Source organism: Salmo salar, chromosome ssa23 (genome assembly GCF_905237065.1).
Source record: "Salmo salar chromosome ssa23, Ssal_v3.1, whole genome shotgun sequence".
NCBI lineage: Eukaryota > Metazoa > Chordata > Actinopteri > Salmoniformes > Salmonidae > Salmo > Salmo salar.
Genome location: NC_059464.1, coordinates 1,414,358 through 1,439,153, shown reverse-complemented (window position 1 = coordinate 1,439,153; position 24,796 = coordinate 1,414,358). Strand labels below are relative to the sequence as shown.

The window sequence follows — 24,796 nt, the reverse complement described above, 5'->3', positions numbered from 1 at the left end:
TTGCGTTTCCATTGCGTCAAGAATTTAGAAATGATGTCATGTTGCTGGTTGCCAATATGTGACTGTGCAGCTGGCTTCGCTAATGACGAATTGAATTCACCCTCACCATGCTGTAACTAACATTACCTCAAACTCATGCCAGCCAGACTCATAACCATGTATTTAGCTTGCTAACGTTAGCTAGCTAAACGGTTAGCGTCATCGCTAGCATAACAGGCAAGCTAGCTAGCTTAATTCCTAAAAAATGAATGAAGGATCCAGCTATGGTGGTAATTCGTGTCATGTGTGACTACCGCAGTACTTTTCAATGTGCTATCTAACATGAGCTAGCTAAACATGGTGTCAGCATCCAGCATCCCCTCCCTCCTCCACACACACCTGCATGGCAGCACTAAACTGGGCCTCGTTCTCCATGGCCTCCTCAGCCAACCCCCTCTGCACGCTGGCTAGGACAGAGGTCTTGAAAAAGTACCTCCAGTTATGGTGAAGCACCTGGTATAGCAGCTCAAACATCTCTGCCTTGACGTCTGGAGAAGAACGCTGTGGGACAGACAAAGAAATCACAATAGATCTTTATTATCCATTGTTGATCAGAAATTCGTATTTTTTGCTGACCCAGTGTCCAACACAATCGATCGATATACCACACACAGTGTATCCATTTTTTTTAAATCAGTGTGTACAAACATGTTGTGTGAATGAGAGAGTGCACTCTCACCTCAGCCACAATAGGGTAGACTTGCTCCATGCAGATAAATATTATGCTGGGTAGGAAGGGTTTGAAGGACTGGCCGGGCTCCTGAACCACCACCTGGAGAATTTTTAGGAACTTCTCCAACACTCGGCAGCCTGCGCTGCCCTCCTGCAAGATACTGGCTGCCAGCTGCTCCCTGGGACGGACACACACAAGAATGTAAAACAAGTTATAGCTTCAAAATGTGTAAAACAATCACGGGGATGTTGAGGACAGCCAGTCCTTGCGTCTACAGCGCTGTCTATTAATTTTAGATCGGTTACATTTCTCTAGCCTCATCCCTCAGCTGTATATCAAAACATGTGGCAGGGCTGCTGTTTTGTTGTTTTCCGAATCCCAGATTGTAGCTTAAAAATGGTCACTATAGTTGTATCTAAGCGTGTGTGTCCTACCTGGTGAACATGCTGAGGAAGATGTGTATAATATGTCCGGTGAAGAGCACGCCCATCTGAACACGCAGGCCTTGAAACAGTGTGAAGAAGAAGCTCAGCATCTCATCTGTCACATCTTGAGGAGAGAGGGAGTGACAGCGGGAAAGACAATGTCAGAAAGAATAACTCAGTTTTGGCATTATATCAAATCAACGACCAGAATGTTGAGTGAAAATGACATTTTAAGTCATAGAGAAAATCTGAAATCTGCAAACTACAAGCTTAACTCCGTTGATCTACCGTACGTGTGTGCATGTGGGTGGAGTGGGATTTTTGGAGTAGAGGACACCTTTTGGTAACATGACATCCTTGCCGTCCCACTCACATTCACAAGGGGCAAAATTTGGCATTTTAATTTTGTGAAAACAAGAAAGAGAGTCACCTTCCCTTACTAGTAATAGCTAGCTGGCAGCCTGGCTAGCTGACTTTAGCCTGGATAAAAACATAGCAAGCTAGCTAGCTATTTTAGCTTCCCATATCTCCATGTGAAATAATCATAATGAATCATAATGAAAAAAATATGCCGTGCCAAATATTATTTGACTTGCCGGTGTAACCTAAAACATTATCCCACTTTGATATGCTGCTTGCGTATTAACTCCCATATCAGCTAAACATAGAACATCATCATGTTTTGGTCACAGAGTAAAAAAAGCACATGGCTAGCTAGTTGGCTACAGCAGGTTCTACCATTTCGAAATAGCCAACCTTTTGGGTGGATTCTTGTTTGGTTTACGGTTTGAACAGCTGATGAGATTATATTTGGTTATCGATGCTAAATAGGCTACTTTAATGAATAGCCTATACAGTGCCTTTCAAAAGTATTCATCCCCTTGGCTTGGCGTTTTTCCTATTTTGTTGCATTACAACCTGTAATTTAAATAGATTTTTATTTGGATTTCATGTAATGGACATACACAAAATAGTCCAAATTGGTGAAAAAATTACTTGTTTCAACCCCCCCTAGAAAAGTGGTGCGTATTCACTCCCTTTGGTATGAAGCCCCTAAATAAGATCTGGTGCAACCAATTACCTTCAGAAGTCACATAATTAGTTAAATAAAGTCCACCTGTGTGCAATCCAAGTGTTACATGATCTGTCACATGATCTCAGTATTTTTACACACTTGTTCTGAAAGACCCCAGAGTTTGCAACACCACTGAGCAAGGGGAGCCACCAAGCAAACGGCACCATGATGACCAAGGAGCTCTCCATACATGTCAGGGACAAAATTGTGGAGAAGTACAGATCTTTGAACATCCCACGGAGCACCATTAAATCCATTATTAACAAAATGGAAAGAATATGGCACCACAACAAACCGGCCAAGAGACGGCCGCCCACCAAAACCCACGGACCAGGCAAGGAGGGCATTAATCAGAGGCACAACAAAGAGACCATAGATAACCCTGAAGGAGCTGCAAAGCTCTACAGCGAAGATTGGAGTATCTGCCATAGGACCACTTTAAGCCGTACACTCCACAGAGCTGGGCTTTACGGAAGAGTGTCCAGAAAAAAGCCATTGCTTAAAGTGTTCACCAAAAGGCATGTGGGAGACTCCCCAAACACATGGAAGAAGCTACTTTGGTCAGATGAGACTGAAATTGAGCTTTTTGGCCATCAAGATAAATGCTATGTCTGGCGCAAACCCAACACCTCTCATCACCCCAAGTACACCATCCCACAGTGAAGCATTGTGGTGGCAGCATAATGCTGTGGGGATGTTTTTCCATCAGCAGGGACTGGGAAACTGGTCAGAATTGAAGGATGGCGCTAAATACAGGGGAATTCTTAAGGGAAACCTGTTTCAGTCTTCCAGAGATTTGAGACTGGGACGGAGATTCACCTTCCAGCAGGACAATGACTCTAAGCATACTGCTAAAGCAACACTCGAGTGGTTTATGGGGAAACATTTAAATGTTTTGGAATGGCCTAGTCAAAGCCCAGACCTCAAACCAATTGAGAATCTGTGGTATGACTTAAAGATGGCTGTGCCCCATCGGAACCCATCCAACGTGAAGGAGCTGGAGCAGTTTTGCCTTGAAGAATGGGCAAAAATCCCAGTGGCTAGATGTGCCAAGCTTATAGAGACATACCCCAAGAGACGTGCAGCTGTAATTGCTGCAAAAGGTGGCTCTACAAAGTATTGACTTTGGGCGGGTGAATAGTTATGCACGCTCAAGTTCAGTTTTTTGATCTTATTTCTTGCATCTTCAAAGTGGTAGACATGTTGTGTAAATCAAATGATACAAACCCCCCCAAAAAATCCATTTTAATTCCAGGTTGTAAGGCAACCAAATAGGAAAAATGCCAAGGGGGTGAATACTTTCTCAAGCCACTGTATATCAGATGAAGGAAACAAGCGACAACACTGCCCCCATGGCAGCAGAATGAATGATACAGCGTCTACATTTTCAGGTAGTAAAAAAGTATGTTGAACGCCAGAGCGTATCACAAGGAGCCGACCCTTTAGTAGACAAAAAACAACATTGCAACACTCCGAATCTTGCGAATGTCATTGAAAATGTGAAATGTCACATTGTTAGAATGGTTGAACGGACAGTTGCACACTGTGTGTACTTGCAAATAAACATTTTGTTAAGTGCAACGTTTTTGTCACATACATTGACCTTGCTCAGGCAAATCACACGTCTAACGTTACATTGTAAAATTACTTGAGGCGTAGGGGGTAAGAAAGATGCTTGGGTTTATGCTATAAGGCCAAACGCATAATGTCTCTAGTGTCCCTTTCTAACAATCAGTGCATTAAACTTCTGGGTGAGATTACTAGATTATTCTGGTGTGTTTATTGTGCATTGTCCCCGTCAAAAAAGAGCTTTACTCAGTCTGAATTTTACTCTGTAGTTTTTTTTGGAATGCCATGGTAGAGTGGTATTATAATGACAGAATTATTCCCTCAATTACCTTTACATTTAATCAAACTTCATATTTATGCATGGAATTAAACACAAAGTATTCAGACACCTCGACTTTTTCCACATTTTGTTAAAGCCTTAGGCCAGACAAAATTGATTCACTGCTTAACGGATTTTCCCCCCAGAAAAGTGAGGCGAGCGAGCGAAAAAATAAATAATTAGGTGGATAAGGAATAACAGTACCTTACCACCGTTCATTAATCTACTTAATTGTATAGCCTAACCAATTCAAGAATGATTAACAATAAAGAATTGTAATCGATTTAAAATGTTGACGCATAATGAGTTCATTACCTGAATGCATCTCTATAGCCTAGGCGTTAACAAAATATTCATACAAATATGATTAGGCCTCTCATTGACCCTCTTTCTACAAGGCCTAGTCTATCAAGTTAGGTCTGCCAAATTAATGTAGCATTGGAAAAAAAATACATAAATCCAGCCATAGAGTATAAACTTCCATCATCCCAATTTTTTTTGGTTTATAACATGCACAATAAGAAGCATCAATCCATATACAGCAAGCGTGACTAAATTCGAGCCCAGTAACTTTGCTCACCGCATCCTCCTTTGATTGTCTCGTCCGGCTGCCCCGAAAAGCCCACACCTGCTGATCTGCACGAAGTGTGTGCGTGCCACTGGCGATGTACTTTGCTGGACATGCTTGCTGTTCTCGGCGGAGCATCATCACTTCAAATGCATTCTGTCATGGTGTTATCGGTTGGCCTACTTCTACCTGTAGTACCGGTAAAATGTTTTGAATCGCAAATAACCATACAGCTGACACACTTCGATTTCATCAATCATTTTGACTTCAATTTGGTTGTCCAAAATACTATTAGCTTGCACTGCGTCTTTGCTGATGAATGCATTGATCTCTGGCCAACAATTACATTGTTGTTTAGTCTATTAATCGCTTCTAATAGATCTAAAAACGACGCAATAATCATGAATTTAACCGACTGTTTGTTTATAATGAGGGATGTCCCACGTTTAACCTGGACACATAAATAGTAGGAATTTGCGCTGGCTTCAGCCATGACCGCATGAGAGAGAAATGAAACATCTGCAAGTCGCCTGCATGTGCCAGCGTGAACATGATCTGAGCGTGTGATCTGAGTCTGTTTGGTCTCTTCGGCATCAAATTTGGAAAGCCTCAAGGGAGAGCGGACAGTGCATTATAAACAAAGAGCCGCATATATTGGACAAAAATGAACACATCTGATTATTATTTTTAAAAATCCGGGTGTGGAGAAAAGAGAGGCGGGGCATCCGTTAAACAGTAATTAAACCGTGTCCTGCCTTATTCTAAAATGGATAAAATAAATTATCAATCTACACAATACCCCATAATGACAAAGTGAAAACAGATTAAGACATTTTTGAAAATGTATTACCAATAAAAAACTGAAATACCTTATTTTCCTAAGTATTCAGACCCTTTGCTATGAGACTCGAAATTGAGCTCAGGTGCATCCTGTTTCCATTGATCATCCTTGAGATGTTTCAACAACTTGGTTGGAGTCCACCTGTGGTAAATTCAATTGATTGGACATGATTTGTCTGGATAAGGTCCCACAGTTGACAGTGCATGTCAGAGCAAAAACCAAGCCATGAGGTTGAAGGAATTGTCCGTAGAGCTCCAAGACAGGATTGTGTCAAGGCACAGATCTGGGGAAAGGTACCAAAACATTTCTGCAGCATTGAAGGTCCCCAAGAACACAGTGGCCACCAAGACTCTTCCTAGAGCAAACTGAGCAATCGGGGGAGAAGGGCCTTGGTCAGGGAGGTGACCAAGAACCGAATGCTCACTCAGTTACACCTTGAAGATAGGAAAACCTTCCACCAATCAGGCCTTTATGATAGAGTGGCCAGATGGAAGCCTGCTTGGAGTTTGTCAAAAGGCACCTAAAGGACTCTCAGTCCATGAGAAACAAGATTCTCTGGTCTGATGAAACCACGATTGAACTGTTGGCCTGAAAATAGCTGTGCAGCGACGCTCCCCATCCAACCTGACAGAGCTGGAGAGGATCTGCAGAGAAGAATGGGAGAAACTCCCCGAATACAAGTGTGCCAAGCTTGTAGCGTCATACCCAATAAGACTCGAGGCTGTAACCGCTGTCAAAGATGCTTCAACAAAGCACTGAGTAAAGGGTCTGAATACTTATTTAAATTTAATATTTTTTTATGTGCAAAAATGTCAAAAATAAGTTTTTGCTTTGTCATTATGGGGTATTGTGTGTAGATTGATGCGAAAAACCCCGCAATTGAATCTATTTTAGAATAAGACTAACGTAACAAAATGTGGAGAAAGTCAAGGGGTCTGAATACTTTCCGAATGCACTGTACACCATTTGGTACAAAGCAGTTACCAACTGAGTTGAAATAGGTAGGTTTGGGCAGTATCCCAACTTCCATACCTTCATGTACCATATCGGGGTATACGGTATTACCTGCAGTGCTCACAAGGGGCTCAATTTCTTTCCAAACATTATTTATTTTTGCTAACAAGGTACTAGCAAATTCCCATAGGGGATGCTAGCTAAATGCTAATAAGAGCAAACGAACATAAACTAAATGTAAGGACAGACAACCCAGCTAATAAAGTCACATAACTATCTCAAAAAGGCTACTCACACTAGATCCAGGTGGGAATAGATTGTCTCTGCTGTAACCAATAAGCGTAAACTTGAAAGCTAGCTACTTATAGCTAGCAAGTTAGCAAACCAAATGCATAGCTGAGCTGGAGAAAATGTATTTGGCACATCTTAGATAGTTAACTTAAGATATAAGATATGTAGCTAGCAAACATTAGTAGTGAATTTCAAGTGTAACTTGATCACCTCTCTTGTGCTGCTCAACAGTGGATCGTCACATCATGTTTGCACCATGTAGTCTTTATAAACATACTTAATATAATTTTAGTAAAAAAAAAAAAAAGGCTTTTGGCGCTATTGAAAATCATACCGTTGGTACTTAAAAATACCCTGATCTACCGTCCATGCCTAGAAATAAGTACTAAAAAGTACCCATTGTTATCACATCTTTTCTCCCACATTATTTCTTAGTAAATACCATCTGAAACAGGACTGCAGAAGGAAGCGATATCAAAACTACAGGAGACGTAAGGATGATAAATGGCATGATGCCCAACTGACTGTCTTCCAGGCCAAGGCGGTGTGGTGGCTGGTTGGCAGTGCTCAGTAGGCGGTAGTGGCGGGTAAGGGCAGCCAGCAGGCTGGCGTGGCTACTGGAGCGGGTTTGCCACTGCTGCTCGCTCTCTGGCAGGTTAGACCAAGGCAGCAGCAGCATGTTGGACAGAGCCCTGCACACGAGCATGTGGGCCTGGAGGAGTGGAGACACACACATTAGACAGATTCCTCCACGCATAACCATACACACTCCAGCAGGTGTGACTATAGGAGGAGGGGGGTATAGACATTCCATGAGACATTGTGCGCACACACACACACACACACACACACACACACACACACACACACACACACACACACACACACACACACACACACACACACACACACACACACACACACACACACACACACACACACACACACACACACACACACACACACACACACACACACACACACACACAAAATCATGTCAACTTTGGCAGATTAGATAGAGCACTAAAGCGGGACACCCCAGAATCCGGACAGAGAAAAGTTATTATTTTAAGTACTCCACTTCTAATCAGGAAATAGATTAAGGCCGGGCATTGACGACAACCCGCGGTCGGATTGAATCTAGGCCCTAAGCCTCAAAATAACATTGAAGCCATAATAGCGCACTCTGACCTCTTGGGGGAGCCTGCGAGTCTGGCTCTCTGTGATGCGGTTGAAGATGTTCTGCACGGCGGGCAACGTGACCAGGAAAACAGGACGCACGGTGGTCGCCATGGACAGCATGAGATGGCATGCCGACAGCAGCAACTTTTCGGGTACCTAGAATAGAAAGACAATTTGACATGAAATAGGTAATACAAGGAATTGACAAGTCTGCAAAGATTCTTAGTTGACTTGCTAAAATGATCTGATAACCAGTTTTTGGCCAATGAGAACACAAACATGCAAGTTCAGTTGGTCGGCATACAAATGGAAACACTGGGTGTCATATCATACCAATTGCACAACATTAGCAACTAGGTAAGATTTAACACAGACATATTGTTACTATCACATACTGTGTGTGTGTGTGTGTGTGTGTGTGTGTGTGTGTGTGTGTGTGTGTGTGTGTGTGTGTGTGTGTGTGTGTGTGTGTGTGTGTGTGTGTGTGTGTGTGTGTGCGGTTACTTTGGCAGTGATGAGTGGTGTGGTGGAGGTGACGAGGCTGGTGGAGGTGACGAGGCTGATGAAGCGGCTCTGGTTGTGCCTCTGGACCTCATTGTAGAATTGAGTCAGCCAGTGGGAGTAGGCCTGCAACGCCGCCAAGGACTGGGCATGGCTGGACACAAACAGACCTTAACAACTGTGACAATACAGTTAAATTTGCCAAGAGAATCAAATGCTCTCTGACTATTTTCTTATCACAAATTGTTGGTTTAATAAAGGGGTGAATTCTGAAGTTATGTCTACAGACAAGAGTAAAAGACAGCAATTTGTGACGAATCCACTTTATATCTACAGTGCCTTCAGAAAGTATTCATACCTCTTGACTTATTCCACAATGTTGTGTTGCAGCCTGAATTCAAAATGGATGAAGTTGATTTTTTTCTCATCCATCTACACACAATACCCCATAATGACAAATTGAAAACATGTTTCGAAATGTTGGCAATTTTATTGAAAATTAAATACAGAAATATCTAATTTACATAAGTATCACACCCCTGAATAAATACATGTTATAATCACCTTTGGAAGCGATTACAGCTGTGAGTCTTTCTGGTTCTTTCTGGGCAAGTCTAAGAGCTTTGCACACCTTGATTGTACAATATTTGCACATTATTCTTTGAAAAATTCTTCAAGCTCTGTCAAGTTGGTTCTTGATCATTGCTAGACAGCCATTTTCAAGTCATACCATAGACCTTCAAGCCGATATAAGTCAAACCTGTAGCTAAGCCACTCAGGAACATTCAACGTCGTCTTGGTAAACAACTCCAGCGTATATTTTGCCTTGTGTTTTAGGTTATTGTCCTGCTGAAAGGTGAATGTCTCCCCCAGTGTCTTTTGGAAATCAGACTGAACCAGGTTCTCTATTCCATTTATTAGCCCCAAACATAACGCTTTGTATTCAGGACATAAAGTTAATTTCTTTGCCACAATTTTTACTGTTTTACTTTAGTGCCTTATTGCAAACCAGATGCATGTTTTGGAATATTTGTATTCTGTACAGGCTTCCTCCTTTTCACACTATTGTGGAGTAACTACAATGTTGTTGAATCATCCTCAGTTTTATCCCTTCACAGTCATTAAAATCTGTAACTGTTTTAAAGTCACCATTGGCCTCATGGTGAAATCCCTGAGCGGTTTCCTTCCTCTCCAGCAACTGAGTTAGGAAGAACGCCTGTATCTTTGTAGTGACTGGGTGTATCCAAAGTGTAATGAATTACTTAACCATGCTCAAGGGATATTCAATGGGTGCTTTTTATTTTTACCCATCTACCAATAGGTGCCCTTCTTTGTAAGGCAATATAACCTCCCTAGTCTGTCGTTGAATCTGTGTTTGAAATTCCCTGCTCGACTGAGGGACCTTACAGATAATTGTATATATGTGGGGTACAGAGATGAGGTAGTCATTCAAACATCATATTAAACCTCTAATAGAGTGAGTCCAGGCAACTTATTATGTGACTTAAAGGAAATGTTTACTCCTGATCTTATTTAGGCTTGCCACAACAAATGGGTTGAATACTTGACTCAAGACATTTCAGCGTTTCATTTGTAATTAATTTGTAAAAATTTCTAAAAACATAATTCCACTTTGACATTATGGGGTATTGTGTAGGCCAGTGACACAAAATCAACATTTTATCCATTTTAAATTCAGGCTGTAACAACAAAATGTGGAAAAGTCAAGGGATGCGAATACTTTCTGAAGGCACTGTAGACAGTGGCAGTAAACGGTTGACACTCACACGTCGATGAGGTCAGGCTTGAGCACAGATGGCACGGCAGTCTCCAAGTCATACAGGCTGATCTGAGAGCCATAGCATGTGACCTCCACCAACCTAGAAACACAAGTGCAGAGACATTAAATGATGCAATCTGAATGATTTCTTTATCAAAATTATCACCTGTAATACAACACAGGATTTGATTTCAATTCAGGAAGTACTGCATTGTCAATTCCAAATCAAGACTTAATTATTGAAAAGTGGCAAGATTATTTAACTTAGAATAATTAAATCTCAAGTGTAAGTGGTCAGTCTGGAAAATACGCTCTTCTTCACATATTGGAGGCCACCAAAGGGGTAGGCACTAAGAACCAAAACGAAGGTAGATACTGATGTTTGACAGAAGCAAGGGGGTCAGTTCCATTTTAATTAAGCCAATTCAGGAATTAAACTGACATTTCAATGGAAGTGACTGAAGGAAGCAGTGTGGCACACTAACCTCTCCACCACTGCTAGCGCATCGCTGAAGCGTGCGGTGAAAACGTCCCCAATGAAATACGCAGCCAGCCTCCCGACAGCCTGAAGTAGGGAGCTGAGGTCTCTGAGGGTGCAGTGCAGCCTCCGACAATCATTCTCTGCTGTGATGTTCAGTCTCTGACCTGCCACAAATAAAAAGTAGAGATTTTGTATTTATTTAATTTCACCTTTATTTAACTAGACAAGTCAGTTAAGAACAAATTCTTAATTGCAATGACAGCCTACCAAAAGGCCTCCTGCGGGGACGGGGGCTGGGATTAAAAAAATAATATATAGGACAAAACACACATCACGACAAGCGAGACAACACAACACCACATAAAGAGAGACCTAAGACAACAACATAGTAAGGCAGCAACACATGACAACACAGCATGGTAGAAACACAACATAACAACATGGTAGCAACACAACATGGTAGCAGCACAAAACATGGTACAAAGATTATTGGGCACAGACAACAGCACAAAGGGCAAGAATGTAGAGACAACAATACATCACACAAAGCAGCCACAACTGTCAGTAAGAGTGTCCATGAATGAGTCTTTGAATGAAGATATTGAGATAAAACTGTCCAGTTTGAGTGTTTGTTGCAGCTTGTTCCAGTCACTAGTTGCAGCGAACTGAAAAGAGGAGCGACCCAGGGATGTGTGCGCTTTGGGGACCTTTAACAGAATGTGACTGGCAGAACGGATATTGCATGTGGAGGATGAGGGCTGCAGTAGATAGGGAGGAGTGAGGCCTAAGAGGGTTTTTATAAATAAGCATCAACCAGTGGGTCTTGCGATGGGTATACAGAGATGACCAGTTTACAGAGTAGTATAGAGTGCAGTGATGAGTCCAATAAGGAGCATTGGTGGCAAATCTGATGGCCGAATGGTAAAGAACATCTAGCTACTCGAAGGCACCATTACCTGCCGATCTATAAATTACGTCTCCGTTATCTAGCATGGGTAGGATGGTCATCTGAATCAGGGTTAGTTTGGCAGCTGGGGTGAAAGAGGAGCGATTACGATAGAGGAAACCAAGAGTAGATTTAACTTTAGCCTGCAGCTTTGATATGTGCTGAGAGGAGGACAGTGTACCGTCTAGCCATACTCCCAAGTACTTGTATGAGGTGACTACCTCAAACTATAAACCCTCAGAGGTAGTAATCCCACCTGTGGGGAGAGGGGTATTCTTCTTACCAAACCACATGACCTTTGTTTTGGAGGTGTTCAGAACAAGGTTAAGGGCAGAGAAAGCTTGTTGGACACTAAGAAAGCTTTGTTGTAGAGTGTTTAACACAGAATCCAGGGAGGGGCCAGCTGAGTATAAGACTGTATCGTCTGCATATAAATGGATTAGTGCTTCCTACTGCGTGAGCTATGCTGTTGATGTAAATTGAGAAGAGCGTTGGGCCTAGGATTGAGCCTTGGGGTACTCCCTTTGTGACAGGCAGTGGCTGAGACAGCAGATTTTCTGACTTTATACACTTTCAGAGAGATAGTTAGCAAACCATGCCAAAGACCCCTCAGAGACACCAATACTCCTTAGCCGGCCCACAAGAATGGAATGGTCTACCATATCAAAAGCTTTGTCAGTAAGTCAATAAAAATAGCAGCACAATATTGCTTTGAATCAAGGGCAATGGTGACATCATTGAGGACCTTTAAGGTTGCAGTGACACATCCATAACCTGAGCGGAAACCAGATTGCATACCCGAGAGAATAGTATAGACATCAAGAAAGCCAGACAGTTGATTATTGACAAGTTTTTCCAACACTTTATATAAACAGGGCGAAATAGTAATAGGTCTATAACAGTTAGAATCAGCTTGATCTCCCACTTTAAATAAAGGACAAACTGTGGCTGCCTTCCAAGCAATGGGAACCTCCCCAGAAAGGAGAGACAGGTTAAAAAGGTTGGAAATATGCTTGGCGATGATAGGGACAGCAACCTTAAAGAAGAAATAGTCTAAACCATCTGACCCAGATGGTTTTTGGGGGTCAAGTTTAAGGAGCTCCTTTAGCACCTCAGACTCAGTGACTGCCTGCATGGAGAAACTTTGTAGCGGGGCAGGGGAAAAAGAGGGAGACGCATCGGGAATAGTCACATTAGAAGGGGTGGGAGATGAAGACATTTTGGACGGGCAAGGAGGCATGGCTGAGTCAAATAGGAATCCTGACTTAATGAAGTGGTGATTAAAGAGCTCAGCCATGTGCTTCTTGTCAGTAACAACCACATCAAGGAACATGGGCAGCTGTGGGGCGGGTGGTTTATTCTCCAGCTCTTTAACCATTTTCCAGAACTTCTTGGGGCTAGAGATGAGGATAAGCACATGCTCAGCTTCTTGTAATAACAATGTTGTTTTTTCTTGTTTTCGTTTTTTTTAACAGTCCACGACATGCAATGTACGCTGTTCAGAAGACTCTTGCAGTACTGAAAGTGTCTTTTCCAGTGCTTTTTCATGTCTGAAAATGAAAGGCAAACAACCCCTAGCCCCTGCCCCCTGAGAGAACTGGTTAGGTGTTAGAAAAATGGCCCAGCCTATGAGAGCAACTACCATATCACTTAGACCTATCCAATTCCTTAAAATCTACACCTGTACCAATGAGATAGGCACTAAAAGTTGTTTCTGGATACCACAATTATGATTTTTACCCCTACAGATCCTCCACATTTTTAAGATGTCTTGATTGTGTACATCTTCACACCCTAGAGCTAATACTTGGTGGAAGCACCGTTTGTAGCCAGCCAGCTGTGAATAATTTTGAATAACATTCTACCAGCTGTGAATAATTTTGAATAACATTCTACCAACTGCACAATTCTTAGGGCATCATACACTCAGAGGACAGTTTATTAGGTACATCACTTATTCACAAAAATGGTTTTCTCCTACAGACAGTGAGTCACGTGGCTTGCTATATAAAGCAGGCAGACAGGCATCTAGGCATTCAGTTACTGTTCAATTTAACATTAAAATGAGCAAAACTAGTGACCTAAGCTACTTGAAGCTTGGTATGATCGTCTGTGCCAGGCACGCAGGTTCCAGTACCTTAGAAATGGCCGGCCTCCTGGGCTTTTCACGCACAAGTGTCTAGGGTTTACAGAGAATGTTGACAAACAAAAAAACAGTCAGTTCAACAACAGTCCTGTGGGCGAAAACAGCTCATTGATGAGAGGTCAAAGGAGAAGGGCAACAATCATGCAAGCTAACAGAAGGGCCACAAACAGGCAAATAACGGCACAGTACAACAGTGGTATGCAGAATTGCATCTTTAAACGCAAATCGAGTTGGTCCTCGTCGCAGATGACCACACCGGGTTACAATGCTATCAGCTAAAAACAACAAGAAGCGGTGCCAGTGGCACGCGATCACCAACACTGGACAATTTAAGAGTGTAAAAACACTGCTTGGTCCAACGAATCCTGGTTTCTGTTGCTGATGGAAGAGTCAGGATTTGGCGTAAGCAGCATGAGTCCATGGCCCCACCCTGCCTGGTGTCAACGGTACAGGCTGTTTTATTAACTTTTATTTAATCAGGGGAGCACAACTGAGATCAGGGTCTCATTTTCAATAGTGCCCCGAGACCATAAAGTAAAATATAAAAAAAACTATAACAAGATACAATAACAATGTAATGGTGTTGGGAATGTTTTCCTGGCACAAGTTCAGTCCCTTCATAGCAATTGAGCAACATTTGAATGCAAAACCTTGTAGAATCCATTCCCCGAAGAATTCAGGCTCTTCTGGAGGCAAAGCGGTTCCGACCCATTACTAGATGGCCACTGCCCAAGCTCAGTACAGTCGTGGCCAATCACTCTTCATAACATTCTGGAGTATATGCAAATTGCCATCATACAAACTGAGGCAGCAGTCTTTGTGAAAATGTATATTTGTGTAATTCTCAAAACTTTTTGCCACGACTGTACATTTGGTTGAGAATCATTGATGGAGAGCAATATTAAAACCTGGTCTCTGATTATGAAGAACATTTTTTTCAGGAATGAGAATGGTCCACTCAACTCCTCTAAAAAAGCCTTTCTGGCAAATTATTCTGGTGTGTCTTTACCATTCAGTCTTTTGAAAACCTAGTCTTGCATTTCCTTATCTCAAAAATCACATCGTCGTCACGCCTCCCTTGGAGGTCATGTAGAATGTTGTATTGCAAAAACAGTTTGAATGGTCTACTGGCTCCCAGTGGCAAGATTTTGATTGGATGTTACATTTTAATAACCCCCCCCTTAGAATAAAAAATGTAAATATCTACATTTAACCTTTATTTAACTTGGCAAGTCAAGCATTTCGCAACACCCGCTAAATATGTGTAAATGACGAATAAAATTTGATTTTTGATTTGATATTTAATGAAATCGAAAATGCTTCAACACGTCACAACACGTTCTAAACTGCTCTTGAAAAAAAAAACGTTTTGCCTCGTCTCCATTCGTTAGGCTGCTGGCTAACGTTATGCTTTGCTACCAGGATATTTTTTTTTACATAATAATAATAATGCAAAATGTAAAATGTATACAGGTTCAGAACTTTTGTGATATAGCACAGTTACAAATAGAAATCAAACTGTATGGACATCAGAAATAGAGGAAGGACTAAAAACAAACAAAAAATAACTATTGTAAAATAGACTGTCTGTAAAATGTGTATAAGATGAATAAATTTAAGGTAAAAGCCAAAGTGTTTATTAGTTTACTCCAATTGGGGGGGGATCGGTGGTAGGGTTTGCAGGGAATAATAATAAAGGTATATAGGTATGTATATATGTGTATATGTATGCATGCGTGTATGGAATATATATATATATATATACCCCAAAAATATATGGGGGATTGGAAATGATGCAGACAATTACATTGATGGAAGCAATATTCTTTCCGCAATATTAAGCTGATCCACCCCTAAAAAATGTTTTTTTTTTTTTAATAATAAGGCCATTATATTGTTTTGGTAAGAACACAAAAAAACTGAGGCTGTGCGAGAACCTATTCAAGTAAGTAAATACATTTTTAAAATGTAAGCGGGCTACAGTAGGCGCCTTTGTAGGCTAACTCAACTAACCTGCTAACGAGCTAACTTTACTAGCTAAGTAAATTAAATCAGCTAGCTAACTTCCTTTTAGATAGCTATTGTGATGTAATTAATAGTAAAATAAAAAGTCTCCAAATGCATTTGTAAATAACAGCCATGAAAAGGGGTGAAATTGCTGCTCCAGCTCTCAGTAAAAGGAGTGTAGGATACGGCATAGGGCAGGTTATCTTGTGGGAGGACATTATGAAAAGATTCTCCAGTTCGAGTCCCTAGAGGGGAAAACTTTGAGGACAAAGAGATAATAGCAACATCTAATTTGAGTATAATGAAGCCTGTGTCTTTGCGATGTTTTCTGTCATCAGATATGGAAAGCTGTGAAAGCCTGTTTGCAAATGAAGATTGCACTCCTAATGAATGTCGCAAGAGACTAAGGATATATCTTATATGCCATGGGTTATATAGTGCCTTCAGAAAGTATTCATACCCATTGACTTATTCCACATTTTGTGGTTTAACTTCTTTGGGATAGGGGGCAGTATTTTCACGTCCAGATGAAAAGCGTGCCCAGAGTAAACAGCCTGCTGCTACTCAGGCCCAGAAGCTAGGATATGCATATTATTAGTTGAGTTGGGTAGAAAACACTCTGAAGTTTCTAAAACTGTTTGAATGATGTCTGTGAGTATAACAGAACTCATATGACAGGTGAAAACCTGAGAAAAATCCAACCAGGAAGTGGGAAATCGGAGGTTGTAGTTTTTCAAGTGATTGCCTATCCAATATACAGTGTAAATTTGGTCAGATTGCACTTCCTAAGGCTTCCACTAGATGTCAACAGTCTTTAGAACGTTGTTTCAGGCTTCTATTGTGAAAGGGGAGCGAATAAGACCCCTCTAAGCAGTGGCTCAGCTGAGTTGTTGATCGTGTGCGGCCGTGAGAGCAAGCTCCGTTCCCTTTCCTTTCTGATGAGAACGGAATTGTCCGGTTGGAATATTATTGAAGATTTATGATAAAAAACATCCTAAAGATTGATTATATACATCGTTTGACATGTTTCTACGAACTGTAATGGAACTTTTTTGACTTTTCGTCTGGACTTAGTGCCCGCGCCTTGTGCATTTGGATTAGTGAACTAAACGCACAAACAAAAAGGAGGTATTTGGACATAAAGATTAACTTTATCGAACAAAACAAACATTTATTGTGGAACTGGGATTCCTGGGAGTGCATTCTGATGAAGATCATCAAAGGTAAGTGAATTTATAACACTATTTCTGACTATTGTTGGCTCCACAACATGACGGGTATCTGTATGGCTTGTTTTGGTGGCTGAGCGCTGTACTCAGATTATCGCATGGTGTGCTTTTACTGTAAAGCTTTTTTTAAATCTGACACAGCAGTTGCATTAAGGAGAAGTTTATCTATAATCCTATGCATAACACTTGTATCTTTCATCAAAGTTTATGATGAGCATTTCTGTAAATTGATGTGGCTCTCTGCAAAATCACCGGTTGTTTTGTAGGCAAAACATTACTGAACATAACGCGCCAATGTAAACGGAGATTTTTGGATATAAATATGAACTTTATCAAACAAAACATACGTTTTGTGTAACATGAAGTCCTATGAGTGCCATCTGATGAAGATCATCAAAGGTTAGTAATTCATTTTATCTCTATTTCTGCTTTTTGTGACTCCTCTCTTTGGCTGGAAAATGGCTGTATGTTTTTCTGTGACTAGGTGCTGACCTAACATAATCGTATGGTATGCTTTCGCCGTAAAGCCTTTTTGAAATCAGACACTGTGGCTGGATTAACAAGAAGTTTATCTTTTAAATGGTGTATAATACTTGTATGTTTGAGGAATTTTAATTATGAGATTTCTGTTGTTTTGAATTTGGCGCCCAGGCAATTTCACTAGCTGTTGTCGAGGCGTCCCACATATCCCAGAGAAGTTAAATAGATTTATTTTCCTCTCACTCATCTACACACAATACCCCATAATGACAAAGTGAAAACATGTTTTTAGAAATATTTGCAAGTTAATTGAAAATGAAATAAATACATCTCATTTACATAAGTAAGGGTATATTTGAACACCCGAGTCAACACGTTAGAGTTACCTTTGGCAGTGATTACAGCTGTGAGTCTTTCTGGGTATGTTTCTAAGAGCTTTGCACACTTGAATTGTACAATATTTGAACGAACAAATTATCCAAGCTCTGTCAAGTTGGTTGTTGATCATTTCTATAATCATGTCTTGCCATAGATTTTCAAGCAGATTTCTTTTTATTATAAAAAACTCCTTAGTCCTTGTTGATGACAAGCATACCGATAACATTTACGCAGCCACCACCATGCTTGAAAATATGAAGAGTGGTACTCAGTGATGTGTTGGATTTGCCCCAAACTTAATGTTTTGTATGAAATACATTTTTTGCAGTTTTACTTTAGTGCCTTATTGCAAACAGGATGTATGTTTTGGAATATTTTTTATTCTGTATAGGCTTCCTTCTTTTCACTCTGTCATTTAGGTTAGTATTGTGGAGTAACTACAATGTCACTGATCCATCCTCAGTTTTCTCCTATCACAGTCATTCAATTGTTTTAAAGTCACCATTGGCCTCATGGTGAAATCTCTGCGCTGTTACCTTCCTCACCTGCAACTGAGTTAGGAAGGACGACTGTGTATTTGTAGTGATTGGGTGTATTGATACATCATCCAAAGTGTAATGAATAAATTCACCATGCTCAAACGGATGTTCAATGTCTGCTTGTTTTATTTTTATCCATCTACCAATAGGTGTCCTTTGCAAGGCAATGGAAAACGTCCCTGGTCTTGGTAGTTTAACCTGTGGTTGAAATTCACTGCTCGACTGAGGAACATTACAATTATGTGTATGTGTATGTGTACAGACGAGGTAGATATTCAAAAATCATGTTAAACGCTATTATTGCACAGAGAGTCAAAGCAACTTAGTGTGGTCACGGCCAGAGTCACCATTGTGTAGCACCCCTGGAGCAATTAGGGTTAAGTGCCTTGCTCAAAGGCACAGCGACACCCTGTGGATGTCTCAGGGGGAGTTGGGATATGCAAAAAACTAAAATGTCCATTACACATTTGTATGCAACTTGACAAATAAGCACCCCAAAAATTATTATTATATATGCTAAGCAAATTTTTACTCTTGAACTTCGCATCCCATTATGCCTCAATTCGTGGACAAGGAGTCAAAAGTGTTCCACAGGGATGCTGGCCCATGTTGACTCCAATGCTTCCCACAGTTGTATCAAGTTGGCTGGATGTCCTTTGGGTGGTAGACCATTCTTGATACACATGGGAAACTGTTGAGAATGAAAAACCCAGCATCATTGGAGTTCTACACACTTTCAAACCAGTGTGCCTGGTACCTACTACCATACTCCGTTCAAAGGCAAGTAAATCTAGTCTTGCCCATTCACCCTCAATGGCACACATACACAAGCAACGTCTCAATTGTTTCAAGGCTTAAAAATCCTTCTTTAAATCAATCTCCTCCCCTTCATCTACAATGATTGAAATGGATTTAACAGGTGACATCAATAAGGGATCATAGTTTTCACCTGGATTCACCTGGTCAGTCTGTGTCATGGAAAAGAGCAGGTGTTCCTAATGTTTTATACACAGTGTATTTAGGCTTGCCATAACAAAGGGGTTGAATACTTATAGACTCAAGACATTCCAACTTTAATTTGTAATGAATTTATAACATTTTCTAAAACAATTCCACTTGGACATTATCGGGTATTGTGTGTAGACCAGTGACACAAAATCTCAATTTAATAAATATTAAATTCAGGCTGTGAAACAAAATGTGGAAAAAGTCAAGGGGTGTGAATATTTTCGGAAGGCACTGTATCTGTTGGCCTACCTACGTTAGCAAATGTACACAAAAATACAGTTAAACATCACACAATGTATAAACCTAATACAATTAGAGCAGGCCAACCCTGCTGGAGGTCTGCTGGGTGTGCAGGGTTCTGTTTCAGCCCAGCAATATAACAACTGATTCAACTTATTAAACCTCAAGTGTGCTATTGCTGTACTGGAATAGTAGTCTGCTCACCCAATAGATAGAGTTTATTTTGTTCACTTGAAATTATGCTTTAGTTATAATAGCCCACTTCTTACAACTCAATTATCTACTGTTGTTTAGATTTAATATGTCTAATCTTCACATACGAGTTACCTTATTTGTACATTCTGAAGTGACGAAGATTCTTTGAAGTGAAGTGTTTAAAAATGTTTTAATTGTTAAACTATTGATAACAAAATGAACTAGTGTCAATGTTGATTAACCTCTCTTGGGTAGGGGACAGTATTTTCACGTCCGGATAAAAAACGTACCCAATTTAATCTGGTTATTACTCCTGCCCAGAAACTAGAATATGCATATAATTTGCATATGATTTGGATAGAAAACACCCTAAAGTTTCTAAAACTGTTTGAATGGTGTCTGTGAGTATAACAGAACTCATATGGCAGGCCAAAACCTGAGAAGATTCTATACAGGAAGTGCCCTCTCTGACCATTTCTTGGCCTTCTATAGCCTCTTTATCGAAAACAGAGGATTTCTGCTGTAACGTGACATTTTCTAAGGCTCCCATATGCTCTCAGAAGGCGCCAGAACGGGGAATGATGACTCTGCAGTCCCTGGCTGAAAAACAGTAGCGCATTTGGAAAGTGGTCGATCTGAGAACAATGACACGGGCGTGCGCGTGCACGTGAAGACACCATTTTCTTATTTCAGTCTTTGAACGAAAACAACGTCTCCCAGTCGGAATATTATCGCTATTTTACGAGAAAAATCGCATAAAAATTGATTTTAAACAGCGTTTGACATGCTTCGAAGTACGGTAATGGAATATTTTGAATTTTTTTGTCACGACATGCGTCCGCGCGTCACCGTTCGGATAGGGACCTGACTGCACGGACAAAACAGAGGATATTTGAACATAACTATGGATTATTTTGAACCAAAACAACATTTGTGGTTGAAGTAGAAGTCCTGGGAGTGCATTCTGACGAAGAACAGCAAAGGTAATCCAATTTTTCTTATAGTAAATCTGAGTTTGGTGCGTACCAAACTTGGTGGGTGTCAAATTAGCTAGCCCGTGATGGCGAGCTATCTACTCAGAATATTGCAAAATGTGCTTTCACCGAAAAGCTATTTTAAAATTGGACATCGCGATTGCATAAAGGAGTTCTGTATCTATAATTCTTCAAATAATTGTTATGTTTAACGAGAGTCTTGTCTTTAAAATGGTGTAAAATAGTCATATGTTTGAGAAATTGAAGTTATAGCATTTTTAAGGTTTTTGAATATCGCGACACTCGATTCCACTGGCTGTTGACTAGGTGTACCCGAGAGAGGTTAATCACAATTCTGCAATAAAGAGGGGAAGGGGTTTGGTTTTAATGTGTCTGTTGTATTCTCAAATTAACATTTCCTTTTTGTCTAGGTTGTAAGATCTACAATCTGTTTTATTTGACTTTCATTCTCTCTAGCAGTATTTGAGCTACAGTACCAGTCAAAAGTTTGGACACACCTACTCATTCAAGGGTTTTAATTTATTTGACTATTTTCTACATTGTAGAAAAATAGTGAAGACATCAAAACTATGAAATAACACATGGAATCACGTAGTAACCAAATAAGTGTAAAACAAATAAAAAAATCACTTTATTTTTGAGATTCTTCGAAGTAGCCACCCTTTACCTTGATGACAGCTTTGCACTCTTGGCATTCTCCCAACCAGCTTCATGAGGTAGTCACCTGGAATGCATTTCAATTAACAGGTGTGTCTTATTAAAAGTTAATTTGTTGACTTTCTTTCCTTCTTAATGCATTTGAGCCAATCAGTTGTGTTGTGACAAGGTATGGGTGGTATACAGAGGATAGCCCTATTTGGTAAAAGACCAAGTCCATATTATGGCAAGAACAACTCTAAATATCAAAGAGACAGTCCATCATTACTTTAAGACATGAAGGTCAGTCAATCCAGAACATTTCATGAACTTTGAAAGTTTCTTCAAGTGCAGTCGCAAAGACCATCAAGCGCTATGATGAAACTGTCTCTCATGAGCACTGCCACAGGAAAGGAAGACAGTTACTTCTGCTTCAGAGGATAAATTCTTAAGAGTTAACTGCACCTCAGATTGCAGCACAAATAAATGCTTCACCGAGTTCAACATCAACTGTTCAGAGACTGCGTGAATCAGGCCGTCGTGGTAGAATTGCTGCAAAGAAACCACTATTAAAGGACACCAATAACAAGAAGAGACTTGCTTGGGCCAAGAAACACGAGCAATGGACTTTAGACCGGTGGAAATCTGTCCTTTGGTCTGATGAGTCCAAATTAAAAATGTTTTGGTTCTAACTGCCGTGTCTTTGTGAGACGCAGAGTAGGTGAACGGATGATCTCCGCATGTTTGGTTCCCATCGTGAAGCATGGAGGTGGTGGTGTGATGGTGCTTTGTTGGTGACACTGTCTGTGATTTATTTAGAATTCAAGGCACACTTAACCTCTATGGGCTAGGCGGGACGCTTGCGTCCCACCTACTCAACAGCCAGTGGAATCCCGTAGCGCGATATTCAAATACCTTAGAAATGCTATTACTTCAATTTCTCAAACATATGACTATTTTACACCATTTTAAAGACAAGACTCTCGTTAATCTAACCACACTGTCCGATTTCAAAAAGGCTTTACAACGAAAGCAAAACATTAGATTATGTCAGCAGAGTACCCAGCCAGAAATAATCAGACACCCATTTTTCAAGCTAGCATATAATGTCACAAAAACCAAAACCACAGCTAACACTTCCGGTGAATTTACTAAATTACTCACGATAAATGTTCACAAAAAACATAACAATTATTTTAAAAATTATAGATACAGAACTCCTTTATGCAATCGCAGTGTCCGATTTTAAAATAGCTTTTCGGTGAAAGCACATTTTGCAATATTCTGAGTAGATAGCCCAGCCATCACGGGCTAGCTATTTTGACACCCACCAAGTGTGGTACTCACCAAACTCAGATTTACTATTAGAAAAATTGGATTACCTTTGCTGTTCTTCGTCAGAATGCACTCCCAGGACTTCTACTTCAATAACAAATGTTGGTTTGGTTCCAAATAATCCATAGTTATATCCAAATAGCGGCGTTTTGTTCGTGCGTTCAAGACACTATCCGAAGGGTAAAGGGTGACGCGCCCGGCGCGTTTCATGACAAAAAAATTCTAAATATTCCATTACCGTACTTCGAAGCATGTCAACCGCTGTTTAAAATCAATTTTTATGCGATTTTTCTCGTAAAAAAAAGCGATAATATTCCGACCGGGAAACCCTGTTTTCGTTCAAAGACTAAAAAATAAAAACATGGTGTCGGCTCGTGCACGCGCCCCCAGTCTCATTGTTCTCAGATCGACCACTATCCAAATGCGCTACTGTTTTTCAGCCATGGCCTGCAAAGTCACCATTCAATGTTCTGGCGCCTTCTGAGAGCCTATGGGAGCGTTAGAAAATGTCACGTTATGCCAAAGATCCCCTGTTTTGGATAGAGATGATCAAGAAGGCCAAGAAATAGTCAGAGAGAGCACTTCCTGTTTGGAATCTTTTCAGGTTTTGGCCTGCCAAATGAGTTCTGTTATACTCACAGACACCAAACAGTTTTAGAAACTTTAGGGTGTTTTCTATCCAAATCAAACAATTATATGCATATTCTAGTTACTGGGCAGGAGTAGTAACCAGATTAAATCGGGTACATTTTTTATCCGGCCGTGCAAATACTGCCCCCTATCCCCAACGGGTTAACCAGAATGGCTACCACAGCATTCTGCAAGCGATACGACATCCCGTCTGGTTTGCGCTTAGTAGGACTATCATTTGTTTTTCAACAGGACAATGACCCAACACACCTCCAGACAGTGTAAGGACTATCTGACCAAGAAAGAGAGTGATGGAGTGCTGCATCAGATGACCTGGCCTCCGCAATCCCCCGACCTCAACCCAATTGAGATGGTTTGGGATGAGTTGGACCACAGGGTGAAGGAAAAGCAGCCAACAAGTGCTCAACATATGTGGGAACTCCTTCAAGACTGCTGGAAAATAATTCCACATGAAGCTGGTTGAGAGAATGCCAAAAGTGTGCAAAGCTGTTATCAAGGAAAAGTGTGGCTACTTTGAAGAATCTCAAATAAAAAATATATTTTGTTTAACACTTTTTTTGGTTACTACATGATTCCATATGTGTTATTTCATAGTTTTGATGTCTTCACTATTATTTTAACAATGTAGAAAATAGTAAAAATAAAGAAAAACTCTTGAATGAGTCGGTGTGTCCAAACCTTTGACTGGTATTGTATGTGAAACCATTTTGCAGCTTATCATATGGCATGCGTCGGCAATGCAAGTAACATTTTATGTCACGTGCCAAATACAAGGGTGTCGTCTTTACCGTGAAATGTTTGCTTACAAGCAATGTTCTAAGGTTAAATAAAACTAGGCTACTGAAAACCTAACCCTGGGATAGAGTTGTATTTTTCAGCAGGACAATTACACAAAGACACACCAGCATGACCTTCCAAGAGGTGCTGAATGTTCCAGAATGGTCCAGTCTCCATCCGTAATCTGTGTTAAATATTTCTGTCTATCAATGATTACCAACCAAATTTACTGAGCTTGAGCAATTTTGACAAAAACAATGGATATACAGTGGGTCTAGGGTTAGGGTTATAGGCTCCCTATAGGCTCCCTATAGGCCGTCTCGTCGTTGTCGGTAAAATTAATGCGTCATCGGCAAAATTAATGATGGTGTTGGAGTCGTGCCTGGCATGCAGTCATGCATGAACAGGGAGTACAGGAGGGGACTGAGCACGCACCCCTGAGGGGCCCCTGTGATGAGGATCAGCGTGGCGGATGTGCTGTTACCTACCCTTACCACCTGGAGGTGGCCCGTCAGGAAGTCCAGGATCCAGTTGCA

The 24,796-nt window shown here is 40.8% G+C and overlaps 1 protein-coding gene across 1 annotated transcript in view; it reads right to left on the bottom strand.

Moving 5' to 3' along the window:
* LOC106583883 (exportin-6) overlaps positions 1-24,796 on the bottom strand; it is a 78,971-nt gene that overhangs the window by 4,684 nt on the left and 49,491 nt on the right. Inside the window, exons 13-20 of the mRNA XM_014168507.2 lie at positions 10,703-10,862; positions 10,225-10,317; positions 8,441-8,591; positions 7,946-8,092; positions 7,280-7,466; positions 1,147-1,261; positions 719-890; positions 379-540 (exon numbers count right to left, since the gene is read on the bottom strand). Coding sequence (XP_014023982.1) covers positions 379-540; positions 719-890; positions 1,147-1,261; positions 7,280-7,466; positions 7,946-8,092; positions 8,441-8,591; positions 10,225-10,317; positions 10,703-10,862 — 1,187 coding nt within the window. The remainder of the gene's footprint in view (positions 1-378; positions 541-718; positions 891-1,146; positions 1,262-7,279; positions 7,467-7,945; positions 8,093-8,440; positions 8,592-10,224; positions 10,318-10,702; positions 10,863-24,796) is intronic.